Here is a 15539-nt window from a genome sequence, read left to right as displayed (position 1 = left end):
TGCTCCATTGAGGAAATCAGTTGGGGACTTTCACTTGAGACTGATGGTAAAATCAAAAGAGACTAATCTGAAACAAAGAACGGTGTGTGCACCTCATTCTGACATAGGTCTACCCGGTTCCTTGGAGCGAAAACAAACACTAAATGGGGATATATTTAGACCCCCTCCCCAACTACTCTACGGCGAATAGATCCACAATCCTCAGAACAATCCACAATTCTGCTAAATATAGCCTGGCCACCAAATTGAGGCTTAGTTCATAGAAAATTGCAGTTATATGGCAGTGATAAACAATTGCAATAATGCTTGCATGTGCCAGGGTTTATCTCAAATGGTACCCTATTCCGTATAGGCTAAGGCACAGGGCTCTGGTCAAAATTAGTGCACTATATAGGGAATAGAATGCCATTTAAGATGCAGGCTAAGAATGGACCAAGAATCACCTTGATGTCGTCTCGTGGTCCCCGTTAAAGGATGATAAAAAAAGCTTGACGGGAGATGGTAGTGTCTGTCTCCGCAGTCCCAGAGTCCTCAGCTCTCCAGAAAACAAGGTTTTATCGGCCTGTCCCATCTAATCTTCTCTCCTCCATTGCTGTGCAAAGACAATGGAGGGAGAGGGGGAGCGGGGTGGGGTACAGGAGGAGTGCGGTCAGGGGAAAACCCAGGTGATAAACTCAGCGCTGGATCCACTTCCTTCTCTGTCCGTCACTTAGTACAGTACTGTCCCTAAACCAACAAGCCATGTTCTGCACAGTAAAAACAGGAAGTAGATACACAGTATCAACCATTGACAGACAATGAGCCATAAAAACTGACTGAAATAGGAACTGGGCTTCTGTTCCCTTTTAATAGACACATTCTATAGGTTATATTGAAACCATCTCAGTCCTTGGATAAATCCTTAGGGAACGCACATCAACAAAAGCCGAACAACAAAGAAAGACTCAACAGCACATTAATAGATTGCCATGCAGTACAGGCTGCACCTCTGACATTAGAAATATGCCAACTTGCAAATGTTATTCTTATGTTGGTAAGGGTGTTATGAATCAGTGTATGGGAGCATTTCAATACGGCTATGTTATTCTATTATAATGTAATGGTGTGGTTCAGCCAGACTGGAACAATAGGCTCCATTCAGATACGCTGACACTTGGGAACAGTCCACGCCAAAATTCCCAGGGATGCACACCTGTTTCATTCAAACCAGTAAATATAGGCTGTAGCTAAAATAAGAGGTTGGGGGGGGGGGCATACATTGTATGGGTTGTCTCTGTCCAAATCATAATAATAATAATAAGTGTATAACCAAAAAGCCCGAAAGAAATTATGTTCCTCACAGCCGGTCACTATTTACGCACGTTGTCCTATGCAGTATTGTAACACCATTGGTGAAAGCTGGGTCACGCCTTTGATAGGAAAACCCAACATAATTTCGTGACTGTAAATGGATATTGGCTAGGGTGTATTTTAGTGCAGGTCATTCTTATGCATACTACTATTAATACGTGCTTTGTAGGCTATAATAGGACTGTATGAATCAAATCAGGTGCTGTTACAACTCCATTTTGAATTTCAATGGCCTGTGTGTGTTTATTGATTATTGTTATACCTTCATTTCAATCGAGGGGTCAGACATACATGATACTATAGTAGCCCATGTAGGTTGTGCGGGAGATTAAATCTGTCAACGACAGTCACTATAAATGGAAGGGTACACATTTTATGAAATAGACTAACATTCTACTGTCAACATAAAACATTGTGGGGTGGGAACAATGTGAAACCAGCAATAGAAACCCTGTCGAATTAAGAATCCTTTGTGTAACGTCAAGAAAATGTATTCTACTAAAATGTGTTGACATTCCTTCACCCGGTGAAAGCTAAATATTTGAGGTTAATCAACACTTACCTTTGAAGCAAGCGTCTTGAGGTTTACGCAAGGCACAGAAGAGTGCGTGAAGAACCTAATCAAATCCCCACAGTAGTCTTCATTTGATGAAAAGGATTCGAAAACGAATTATGTCCAACTTCTTTGAGAACACTAGTACCGAAGGAAAATGCCATTTAGCGAATTTGAAAGAATAGACAGGTCATGACGGGAATTGCCTTGAGCAGAGGGCACAACTCAGATTGCGGTGGCGATCCCAATTCGCTAAAATAAACGCAAGTAGGCGGTGGGAATGGACATCCATCCGTTTAGGATATCAGTAAAAATTAAGTAGGTTTAATGAAATGCGAAGTGATAAATTAGGGCTATGAAATTAATCCCGGAGCCATATACGAGGGATATAGTGAAAACATGCCTTGTAGGGAAAAAAGGCAAGATCACTATGCATCACTGACGAAACAAGACAGCACAATATGTATGATAGGGGAGAATGAATTACGTTTTTTGCGCAATTGGATGGAGTCAGGAATACAGCGTAGCTCCGTTGAATAATTTAGTTCACGTAGACAATTCCAATATCAACATATTTTTTAAACACAACCATTTAGGGACAGTTTCCCGGACACAGATTTGGCCTAGTCGTGGACTAAATACAAATGTTATGCTCATTGATCATGCTTTTAGTATAGGACGTTTAATCTGTGTCTGGGAAACCTGTCCTTATATCTTGGAATAGATACTGTATTAGGTTAGGACTCGTTTGTGAAAGACAAGGGAACACGTTCTACCATCCATTTCCCATTTGATATTACTGTACTATCTGTATCTAATTTTACGTTTGATTACTTTTAGTTGGATTAAAATTGGGAAAACTGAAAAGTGAGTCTCTAACCAGGTTTCCATTAAAACTTTTATGCAAGTAAAGTACATGTTGGATAAAACATGTCATGACAGGCCTGATGGAAACAGCACATTTTCTCGGTAAACGTTGCAAATGTCGACAAAACAAAATACACTAGACAACGTGGCATCTTGTTGTGTCGGTAAAAAAATAATTAGGCGAAAAATGCCGGTGGAAACGCTTTAATTCCTAATAATACATGAATAGTAAAGGCCCTGTGCACTACTTTTCTGAAAAAAATGTATATAAATATATTTGAGTGTTTACCTGTATTTGTAACTTGAGTTTGATAATTATCTGTACAAAACAGTTAATCTGATAATACTTGTGGAAAATAAAAATACTTGCTTGATATATGTTTTACAGTTTCTTGACATACTTGGCAAATGCTATTTATTTATATTTGAAAACTGAAATGGTCTATTCATTCCTTTTCCATTTTAGTTGAGTTTTTATCCAGAGCAAATCATACTGGTCCCCTGTGGGAATCAAACCCACAACCCTATCATTGCAAACACCATGATCTAGCAACTGAGCCACATCATCACAAACCACTTGATGTGTCAATGCACTCAAATACTGTATTGTGCATTGTTTATCGTCATGGTGATAGAAGGTCTACAGGTACGAACCTAGGTGACCAGCCTTTGTACAATATAGTAATGTACATTTACATTAAGTGGTTTTTAAGGATGTTAAATTAATACTGCAAAAAATTGTTTTTTTTTCTGCCATGTTATTTGATCAAGAAAATTATTTAATTTGATATGGATGTTTTGTGTCTTTGCCCATAACTTTGCACATTTTGATGTAAATGTTTGAGGACACAGTTTTGTTCTTTCTGGATTCCGTTAGAATGACATCACAGAGAAGGGGACAGGGCAACAACTCTTATATTTACAACTATTGAATCCTGCAAGATACTGTTCTTCATTTTACAACTACCTTTTTTTTTGCCAAAGTAGAGATGCTGAAAATATGTTTTTGACTGAGCTACATATGTCTATATCAGTACGCTAATACTAGTAAAGGCCCAGTTCACGACTTCTGTAGTAATACGCCATTCCATCTGGTTTGCGCTTAGTGGGACTATCATTTGTTTATCAACAGGACAATGACCCAAAACACACCTTCAGGCTGTGTAAGGGCTATTTGACCAAGAAGGAGAGTGATGGAGTGCTGCATCAGATGACCTGGTCTCCACAATAACAAAACCTCAACCCAATTGAGATGGTTTGGGATGAGTTGGTCCGCAGAGTGAAGGAAAAGCAGCCAACAAGTGCTCAGCATATGTGGGAACTCCTTCAAGTATTCCAGGTGACTACCTCATGAAGCCGGTTGAGAGAATGCCAAGAGTGTGCAAAGCTGTCATCAAGGCAAAGGGTGGCTACTTGAAGAATCTCAAAAATAAAATATATTTCAATTTTTTTTAAACACTTGTTCGGTTACTACTTGATTTGATATGTGTTATTTCAGAGTTTTGATGTCTTCACTATTATTCTACAATGTAGAAAATGGTAAAAATAAAGAAAAACCCTGGAATGAGTAGGTGTGTCCAAACTTTTGACTAGTGCTGTATGTATATTGTATAGTTATAATCATGAACTAATACTGTTTACATGTGTGCATATCTTTGTCTTATAGAACCACAACAATAACATTCCAAGTCATTCGGATTACCAGAATCATACTAACATCTTCAAATGGAAACAGCTGTGTCTGTGTGTGTGTGGTGGTGACTATCAAGACAACAGTGATGGGCCTGAACATCATGTTCTAACAGGACAGCACTATAGAGGACAGAACCAAACCAATCAGCTATAAGTATATAGCAGGTGAGGGCATTCACAGCCGGCCGCTCAGATGGGTGAGGGCATACCAGTCAACTGTTTTTACATGGTCCTTATAGCCGGATTTAGTGACCAACAGTTTTTTACATACACTTAGATAAGTATTCACACCCCTGTGTCAATACTTTGTAGAAGCATCTGGGTATTTCTGGGTAAGCCTCTAAGAACTTTGAACACCGGGATTGTGCAACATTTGCCCAAAATTCTTCAAGCTCTGTCAAATTGGTTGTTGATCTTTGCTAGACAACGATTTTCAGATCTTGCCATAGATTTTCAAGTAGATTTAAGTCAAAACTCTAACTCAGCCACTCAGGAACATTCACTGTCTTCTTTGTAAGCAACTCCAGTGTAGCTTTGGCCTTGTGTTTTAGGTTATTGTCCTGCTGAAAGGTGAATTAATCTCCCGGTGTCTAATGGAAAGCAAACAAAACCAGATTTTCCTCTAGGATTTTGCCTGTGCTTAGCTCCATTCCATTTCTTGTTTTATCCTCAAAAACTCTCCAATCCTTAATGATGACAAGCATACCCATAACATATAGACACTATGCTTGAAAATAATGGAGTGATATTCATTGTGTTGTATTGGATTTTTTTAACATAATGCTTTGTATTTAGGACAAAAAGTGAATTGCTTTGCCAATATTTTTTTGCAGTATAACTTAAATCACCTTGTTGCAAACAGGATGCATGTTTGGGAATACTTTTTATTCTGTACAGGCTTCCTTCTTTTCAGGTTAGTATTGTGGAGTAACTACAATGTTGTTGTTCCATCCTAAGTTTTCTCCTGTCATGTAACTGTTTAAAGTCCCCATGGTAACGTCTGTATGTTTGTAGTGACTGGGTGTATTGATACACCCTCCAAAGTGTAATTAATAACTTCACCATGCTGAAAGGGATATTCAACATTTGCTTTTCTCTTCTTCTTCTTCTACCCATCTACCAATTTGTGACCTTCTTTGTGAGGCATTTGAAAACCTCCCTGGTCTTTGTGGTTGAATGAATCTGTGTGTGAAATTCACTGCTTGACTGAGAGACCTTACAGATACAGTGCCTTGCGAAAGTATTCGGCCCCCTTGAACTTTGCGACCTTTTGCCACATTTCAGGCTTCAAACATAAAGATAAAAAACTGTATTTTTTTGTGATGAATCAACAACAAGTGGGACACAATCATGAAGTGGAACGACATTTATTGGATATTTCAAACTTTTTTAACAAATCAAAAACTGAAAAATTGGGCGTGCAAAATTATTCAGCCCCCTTAAGTTAATACTTTGTAGCGCCACCTTTTGCTGCGATTACAGCTGTAAGTCGCTTGGGGTATGTCTCTATCAGTTTTGCACATCGAGAGACTTCCTCCTTGCAAAACCGCTCGAGCTCAGTGAGGTTGGATGGAGAGCATTTGTGAACAGCAGTTTTCAGTTCTTTCCACAGATTCTCGATTGGATTCAGGTCTGGACTTTGACTTGGCCATTCTAACACCTGGATATGTTTATTTTTGAACCATTCCATTGTAGATTTTGCTTTATGTTTTGGATCATTGTCTTGTTGGAAGACAAATCTCCGTCCCAGTCTCAGGTCTTTTGCAAACTTCATCAGGTTTTCTTCCAGAATGGTCCTGTATTTGGCTCCATCTATCTTCCCATCAATTTGAACCATCTTCCCTGTCCCTGCTGAAGAAAAGCAGGCCCAAACCATGATGCTGCCACCACCATGTTTGACAGTGGGGATGGTGTGTTCTGTGTTGCTTTTACGCCAAACATAACATTTTGCATTGTTGCCAAAAAGTTCAATTTTGGTTTCATCTGACCAGAGCACCTTCTTCCACATGTTTGGTGTGTCTCCCAGGTGGCTTGTGGCAAACTTTAAACGACACTTTTTATGGATATCTTTAAGAAATGGCTTTCTTCTTGCCACTCTTCCATAAAGGCCAGATTTGTGCAATATACGACTGATTGTTGTCCTATGGACAGAGTCTCCCACCTCAGCTGTAGATCTCTGCAGTTCATCCAGAGTGATCATGGGCCTCTTGGCTGCATCTCTGATCAGTCTTCTCCTTGTATGAGCTGAAAGTTTAGAGGGACGGCCAGGTCTTGGTAGATTTGCAGTGGTCTGATACTCCTTCCATTTCAATATTATCGCTCAAAAATCATGTTAAACACTATTGCACACAGTCCATGCAACTTATGTAACTTGTTAAGCGAATGTTTAATCCTGAACTTATTTAGGCTTGCCATAACAAAGGGGTTGAATATTTACTGACTCAAGACATTTCAGCATTTAATTTTTTATTAATTAGTAACAATAAAATAAAAAATGTTAATCCATTTTGACATTAGTGCCTATGTTGTTTAAGTCAGTGACAAAATAAAATCTCCATTTAATCTATGTTTAATTCAGGCTGCAACACAACAAAATGTGGGAAAAGTCAAGGGGTGTGAATACTTTCTGAAGGCCTGTATAAGGCGGAATGAGAAATTGAAAGATGAAAAAAGTACAGTTGTATTTATTTTTTGAAACTTCATATTGATATAACAGAGATCTATTTGAGAGCGACACCTATCGCTTCTTCTTGGTCTCTTTCTTTCGTTTCGTCTCACTGTCCCACTGACACTCAAGAGACACATTAGCTCTCAAAAACCCAAAACAGCATTCTCCCTGGAGAGGCAGGTAGCCTAGTGGTTAGAGCGTTGGGCCAGAAACCGAAAGGTTGCTAGATCGACTTCCCGACCTGACAAGGTAAAAGGTCGTTCTACCCACTGTTCCTAGGCTGTCGTTGCAAATAGGAATTTGTTCTTAACTGACTTGTCTAGTTAAACAAAGGTTAAACAAATACAAAATCATGAGGTTCTTATTTGTTTTTTTTACAGAAATGTTGGTTATAAAATGCACACAAAATTAAATAATAAAAAAAAATGATTACATAGGTCCCCAAATGTTTATTGTTGTGTTTAGGCCTTGGAAAATTACAATTGATAGCTGAGTAGTTGAATAAACAGTGTGCTTCTCTTCTTTCATAAATCAAGGTAGAGACACCCATTGATTGCATTTGATGAAACAAAAATGATTCTGTCTACATAATTTGAAATGTTACAATAATCTTGGATGAACTGCACGCACAGCACCCAATCCTACACAAACACACCACACCTATCTCTTCTTCTTGCTCTCATTCTTTCGTTTCTGACAAATCTCGGGCACAGGTCCTTTGGACTTCTTATTCAGGTCAGCAGGCTTCAATTGAAAGTCATTTGGCTCCGTCTCCTCCTGAAGATAAAACAGACTGAGTCTCACTGTCCCAGTGACACTCGAGAGACACAGTAGCTCTCAGAAACTCAAAGCGGCATTCTGCCTTCTCCCCAGGGTTTTCAGCGGTTCGCATCGCTCATGGCTGGCTCCATGTGAACTGCAATCCTGACACTGTGTTTTAACATTTAGAAATGTCAATAATCATCGCTTGCGTTACGGTTTTTGAAATCTTTCATATCAGTGAGAAAGACCCTTTCAAATAAAAAATATACACTTACTGTAGCAGATTTGCACAGATCGATACGCTGCGCGTCTCCAGTTGACAAACTACACTTCCGCTACCTACACTTCCTCCCCAGTTAGCTTACACACAGGTGTTCAGAGCACGCTAGATAGCTAATTAGTCTTCGGTAAACAAGCGCTGTAACATCGAGATATGGCCACGTGGGAACCCTAACTCTATAAAAAGGTGTGTAGTAATTTAACTTTTTGCTTTTGGGAAAATGATTCCTCGCTGATATGAAAGTTACTTTCTTATGTTTCCAAAACCGTACCGCAAGCGATGCGTGTTAACGTTCACACCGAACGTTGGGTTTCTTAACAGAAGTCCCCTGGCAAGAGACGGATGTCAACAAAAAAAAAATCGCCTAGATCGTCATTTCCGGTCACAACTTGCAGACTGGTTTACGTGCTGCTGTGCGTTTTGTTGCTAACCTTACTTTGCTACCTGACAACTTTACGGTTTTTACTGTTACTGTTTATATTTTTAGTAGTTCCCTCGCTCAACATTTTTTCATTCAACTTTTTCACTTCGGACGATTTATCTGGACGTGGTTCGTCAGGACCTCTACCAGCCGAAGCTAAGTAGTAACATTAACATAATGCCTTCTAATTTCAGTCGCTGTACTCATAATATACAGGAGAACGTGCTGCAAGCCCAGCTTCAGACGCAATTGTTAGGCACGGGTAATTTCAGTGTAGGAAAGGATGAAACAGGGTCTGTACCACCAATAAGTACAGATGGTAGTATAAATCCCCTCGCACAGTCCCCACAGCCAGACAACTTTCTCATGGCTTCTGGAGGGAAATGCTGTAGGAATGCTTAACCGGTGTCACTCGCTGTCACGCCCTGGTCGAAGTATTTTGTGTTTATTTTCATGTATTTGGTCAGGCCAGGGTGTGGCATGGGTTTTTGTATGTGGTGTGTTGGGTTTGTAGCTTAGTGGGGTGTTCTAGTGAAGTCTATGGCTGTCTGAAGTGGTTCTCAATCAGAGGCAGGTGTTTATCGTTGTCTCTGATTGGGAACCATATTTAGGCAGCCATATTCTTTGGGTGTTTCGTGGGTGATTGTTCTTAGTGTCCTCTGTGTCAGTTTGCACCAGTTTAGGCTGTTTCGGTTTTCACATTACGTTTATTGTTTTTGTACAGTTCGTGTTTCATCATTGTTAAATAAACATGGATCGCAATAGCCACGCTGCATTTTGGTCCGACTCTACTTCAACCGATCCTTTTGCACCATGGCTGCAAATGTTCTCCTTTTAAACTCGGACAAAACAGAGATTCTAGTTCTAGGTCTCAAGAAACAAAGAGATCTGTTGAATCTGACAATTAATCTTAATGGTTGTACAGTCGTCTCAAATAATACAGTGAAGAACCTCGGCGTTACTCTGGACCCTGATCTCTCTTTTGATGAACATATCAGGACTGTTTCAAGGACAGCTTTTTTCCATCTACGTAACATTGCAAAAATCAGAAACTTTCTGTCCAAAAATGATGCCGAAAAATTAATCCATGCTTTTGTCACTTCTAGGTTAGAGCTCTACTTTCCGGCTACCCGGATAAAGCACTAAATAAACTTCAGTTAGTGCTAAACACGGTTGCTAGAATCTTGACTAGAACCAAAAAAATGTATCATATTACTCCAGTGCTAGCCTCTCTACATTGGCTTCCTGTAAGGCAAGGGCTGATTTCAAGGTTTTACTGCTAATCTACAAAGCATTACATGGGCTTGCTCCTACCTATCTTTCTGATTTGGTCCTGCCGTACATACCTACACGTACACTACGGTAACAAAACGCATGCCTCCTAACTGTCCCTAGAATTTCTAAGCAAACAGCTGGAGGCAGGGCTTTCTCCTACAGTGCTCCATTTTTATGGAATGGTCTGCCTACCCATGTGAGAGACGCAGACTCGGTCTCCACCTTTAAGTCGTTATTGAAGACTCATCTCTTCAATAGGTCCTATGATTGAGTGTAGTCTGGCCCATGAGTGTGAAGATGAACGGAAAGGCACTGGAGCAATGAACCGCCCTTGCTGTCTCTGCCTGGCCGGTTCCCCTCTCTCCACTGGGATTCTCTGCCTCTAACCCTATTACAGGGGCTGAGTGACTGGCTTACTGGTGCTCTTCCATGCCATCCCTCAACCCACTAGTCACTTGAGTGGGTTGAGTCAGTGATCTTTCTGTCTGGGTTGGTGCCCCCCTTGGGTTGTGCCGTGGCGGAGATCTTTGTGGGCTATACTCGGCCTTGTTTCAGGATGGTCTCAGGAAGTTGTCTCAGGAAGTTGGTGGTTGAAGATATCCCTCTAGTGGTGTGGGGGCTGTGCTTTGGCAAAGTGGGTGGGGTTATATCCTGCCTGTTTGGCCCTGTCCGGGGGTGTCGTCGGGTGGGGCCACAATGTCTCCTGACCCCTCCTGTCTCAGCCTCCAGTATTTATGCTGCAGTAGTTTATGTGTCGGGGGGCTAGGGTCAGCCTGTTATATCTGGAGTATTTCTTCTGTCTTATCCGGTGTCCTGTGTGAATTTAAATATGCTCTCTCTAATTCTCTCGGTTTCTTTCTTTCTCTCGGAGAAGGACCTGGGCCCTACGACCATGCCTCATGACTACCTGGCCTGATGACTCCTTGCTGTCCCCAGTCCACCTGGCCGTGCTGCTGCTCCAGTTTCAACTGTTCTGCCTGCGGCTATGGAACCCTGACCTGTTCACCGGACATGCTACCTGTCCCAGACTTGCTGTTTTCAACTCTCTAGAGGCAGCAGGAACAGTAGAGACACTCTGAATGATCGGCTATGAAAAGCCAACTGACATTTACTCCTGAAGTGCTGCCCTGTTGCACCCTCGACAACCACTGTGATTATTATTATTTGACCCTGCTGGTCATCTATGAACATTTGAACATCTTGGCCATGTTCTGTTATAATCTCCACGAGGCACAGCCAGAAGAGGACTGGCCACCCCTCATAGCCTGGTTCCTCTCTAGGTTTCTTCCTAGGTTATGGCCTTTCTAGTGAGTTTTTCCTAGCCACCGTGCTTCTACACCTGCATTGCTTGCTGTTTGGGGTTCTAGGCTGGGTTTCTGTACAGCACTTTGAGATATCAGCTGATGTAAAAAGGGCTTTATAAATAAATTTGATTTGATATCTTCATCAATAGGCACTAAAGGTAGTTAGCATCTATGAATGGTTTAGAGACATGTGAAACAGTAACAGTAGCAAAAGTTCAATAAGCAGACTACAATCGGACTATTCTCACCCACCAGCCGTCTTGGACGTCTGGTTTCACAGCGACTCAGAATGGAATTTGACTGGGAGTCTACAGGCGGATTAAATGAATCTGGCCTGGGGTACATCGGGCGAAAGCGGGGAGGGAGGAGCGCCCTTCTCAAATGGTACGGTAATCTGAACCGCTCGATCATGTTGTCAACAAGGCAACATGGAGCATTTTCCAGAAAATAAATGTTTGAAATTTCAAACTAGTTTTCATTGGGATGAAAAGCAATCACCTTTGCATATGAAAACACAGAATCCTACTCATTACTCCACTTACTTTAATGTGTCACTTTTGTTTAGAGCTGACTTCGCTGTGAAAGGGCTTTGAAAGGGGCACTTGGCTTACCCCTAAAGGCAGCCAGGCTCCAAATCGAATGCAGTCAACTTTCAGCCTGTGCAAAAACACACCTAGCCAGGTGCCCGCGAGAGATTAATCGAATCCTCTATATGACAGGAGCGGCAAAAAAAGCCATCGGTTTTAATTGGATGATCTCTCTGTCATCACCATCTAGGATAACCCTTAGAACCTCCCCACTACAACACATGTGGACTTCCAAGGTTGTGAGCTCATCTTATAAATAGTTTTCACATATAAACGTTATATGACCGAACTCAATTGGGCACCCCAAAAACAATATGGTATTTTGTTTTATTTTTTATTGTAGATTTTTACCAATTGTCCCATCAAATACAGCTGTAGGGTTCGTTCCCTCTCCCGCATGAATTTTAACCACACCCCTATCTAGCCACTTTCAGAAACAGAGAATTAAAGACTTACACTTGTCTCTAACATGTAGACTCAGCATTCCCAAACAGTCCCATTACAAGTCCGAATGTTGAAGAATCTAAATTTCAACGTACTATACCTGTCGGATGTAATCTGATACAAAATATCCACAGGGAAGGGTTATGATCTTCAGTCAGGGATGCAAACTGTTGAGGGCCCAAAAAGGTGACACTGAAACTTGCAACAACAAAAAAATCTGCCAGGGGGAAACGCAAGTTTACATTTTTTTAATTAACCAGATAGGTCCGTTAAGAACAAATGCTTATTTACAATAACAACCTTCTCCAGCCAAACCCAGACGACACTGGGCCAATTGTGCACTGCTCTATGGGACCCAATCACATGCAGCCTGGATTTGAACCAGGGACTATAGTGACAGCTCTTACATTGAAATGCAGTGTCTTAGACAACTGCACCACTTGGGAGCCCAGTGTTTTTAACTAATTAAACAACACAGAATATGATCTACATGATCAGTCTCTGTGTGTAAAATAAAAAGTGGTTCATGTAAACCTAACTCACAGATAAAACAACGTAAAGAAAACAATCCAATGTTATTTGTTGCCTAGACTTTACTGCAAATGACACTCAAGTCTTGAGGAAAAACAATACACTAATATTGCAGTTAGCCATGACAGTCTTTATAATAGAACACTTGTGATCACACACATCTAAATATTGCACTTGGGGGAAAAAAACATTCTTAAAGTAGAAATAGAATGAAACAAACAGGCATTCTATTTTTGCTCTATTATAGTGGCTACCATATTAGACATCGATCAAGTGCACAAGGCTACATGTGTGCAAAAATAACGTTCACTAAGTAAAAATGGAATAATCCCCCCTCACTCACCCAAAAGTGTTACTGTCAAGTTTAACACAACTAAAGCAATATCTTTGGGCTACACTGCACGTTATGACATTGTACACTTTCTGCCTGTGGGCATCTGTTCTACAATGTGCCAGCAGAGCATGATACCCTTTGTTGGCATAATTGATCTCTTTCAGGCAGAGAGTACACCCGGTATACCCCTTTTAAACAGTGTATTGAAAGAGGGAAAGTGTGTGGCATTTCTTTCACCTCTGTTAGCATCCAGCATAAGCTAGGCCCAGCCAGTGTTGCCAATTTAGCGACTTTGTCGCTATATTTAGCGAGTATTCAGACCACTCTAGCGAAACATTTTCAAAAAAGAGACTAGCGACAAATCTAGTGACTTTTTCTGGGGTTTTTTGGAGACTCTGACGTGAAAGCACATATCATTCTTACTGTTCGTGGGCCCCACCCCGTCCCAAAGCCCTCACAGGCAGCCCAGTCCTCGCGCAGCAGTCCCTCCCAGCTGCAGTCAGTGCAGGAGATGTTCACCCCTCCGCATCCAGACTGCAAATGAATCGCGCATGGCTGGCTGATCCCACCCTGGCTTACATTCAAAAAAATAAATTAACCTGAATTAGGGCCAGACTAGTTACCATACTTTTCTCACATTGACAGTTTTTTCTATTGTCTCTTTTTGGTCCATTTAGATTGTTAATGTAGATTGATTACAAAATTGTATGTATTATAAATGTTTGTGTTTTACTGTGACTTGTTGTAGGCTCCTAAGAGGACCATAAGGTTGAAACCAAACCAAATTAAGAAAAATAAAATATATATATATATTTTTAAACGAAGTAACTCCGCCAGAGTGTCTCTTTTTGGGTCACTTTTGCCGGTCCCAAGCCCGGATAAAGGAGGGTTGGAATTGTGACATTAAAAAAAACAAGAATCGACAGAAGAAAATTCATTTGTAGTTCTAAACATATGTAGAGTGTTTTTTACTCACTTTTTATCTCTCCCACAATGTTATTCCTCTCTCCTACAGCTTCCATCACAATTACATGCACATTACCAATTATACAAATTAGGTGATGGCGTCATTTAGCGACTTCTAGCGACTTTTAGGATAGCCAATAGCTGCTTTCCTTACTGAGGAGTTGGCAACACTGGGCCCAGCTCCAGCTACACTTGATCCCTGAATCCACTTGTATTTCCGGTTTTCTATTTTCAATACTGACACAATTCGCACCAGACAAACACTTGCACAATATGGCCTAACCGAACCACAGATTGAATATTCTCCCATCATCAGCTGGCAAATTTCACAAACACTTCCAGCTGATTGCGAGGAAACGTGTTTTGGTCGACTACATTCGGTCACATTCGGCTATTGTTTACATATTGTGCATCACATGCAACGCTTCAAGAGATTGAAATCACAAGCGACAGAACCTCCCGGCGCCTCAAAAAATAGGGTAAACAACACTTTCCCGTGGATCTTCACCTCCTACCATCAAAAGGACCAACAGCACAGACAGCCGGTAAAGTGTGAATATAATTTTATTCAACATTCTGGCTTGTAGAGACTCTTGTCTTTTTTAGTCAGACTTCTTTCAGACTGAATAGCCATGGGGTAACCATGGCAGCAGTCTGCTGTTTAGGCAAACCCCTTTCAAGTCCCACTTTGTGGCACAGTGTTACCAGGCTCTATGCACCAGCAATTCGAGCCTGGGGACGAGGTTACAATAAGACAAAAGGGAAAAATACAAACGATCAGGCCTATAGGTCTACGGCTTTCATACATAATGCCATAAGTAAACCTACATTAAACAATTACAATATTATTATTATTATCGCTATTATTATTATTGTTATTATTACAAAATGTTAACTGCCAACAGAAGAACCGTCTACTGTACCTGTTCATACCAGTTGGAGGTGGGTATTATGACAGCCAAGATGCAGAGGAGTTGGACAATAGCTCCCAGAAAGAGTTCATTGTCCAGGAGGCTCTCGAGCAAGGTGGGGTCAGGTACCTCTGGAGGTGAAAGGTCTAGTTCTGCAGACATAGTAGCCTACGTTCTGTTCCCTGTGTGCAAGAACATGACATTTGTGAAAACAAGGATTAGCCTGCAATGCTTTCGTGATTTTACATTGTTTGGCTACAAAACTCAAAACTATATTTGCAAAATCATCAAAGACCATACTGTAATACACGCAGTACTTTTGCCCACGTTGCTGTTTACAACAGCTGCAATGTAACAGTGGCTACAACCATGTTGACACGCATCTCTCAGTCTCGATACAACACCAAGAACAATTTGCTGTTCGGCTTAGTGATGGGTCGTTCGCGAACGAGTCGGCTCTAAGTGCGAGCTCTTGTAGGTGAACGTTGGGAGCTGGCTCGCATATCAGAAGAGCCTTATCTATTTATAAAAATACTTTTAAAATTAAGATATGAATAATCAAAATATTTAAATGAATAGAATTAACTAATTCAA

The 15539-nt window shown here is 40.9% G+C and overlaps 2 protein-coding genes across 2 annotated transcripts in view; both read right to left on the bottom strand.

Moving 5' to 3' along the window:
- The window catches only part of LOC139413867 (proto-oncogene tyrosine-protein kinase Src-like), a 30268-nt gene extending 27963 nt beyond the window's left edge, over positions 1 to 2305 (bottom strand). Inside the window, exon 1 of the mRNA XM_071161695.1 lies at positions 1913 to 2305. The gene's annotated coding sequence lies outside the window, so the exon portion shown is untranslated. The remainder of the gene's footprint in view (positions 1 to 1912) is intronic.
- Positions 2306 to 7790: 5485 nt separating this feature from the next.
- Positions 7791 to 15107, bottom strand: LOC139414463 (mannosidase beta like). Its single transcript, XM_071162377.1, is given in 2 exon segments — positions 7791 to 7901; positions 14946 to 15107. Coding segments are annotated over 2 exon segments (273 nt in total).
- Positions 15108 to 15539: the final 432 nt, after the last annotated feature.

Source organism: Oncorhynchus clarkii, chromosome 7, assembly GCF_045791955.1.
Source record: "Oncorhynchus clarkii lewisi isolate Uvic-CL-2024 chromosome 7, UVic_Ocla_1.0, whole genome shotgun sequence".
NCBI classification, from domain to species: Eukaryota; Metazoa; Chordata; class Actinopteri; order Salmoniformes; family Salmonidae; genus Oncorhynchus; species Oncorhynchus clarkii.
The sequence above is the reverse complement of the archived record's forward strand: the minus strand, read 5'-3'. Positions and strand labels throughout refer to the sequence as shown.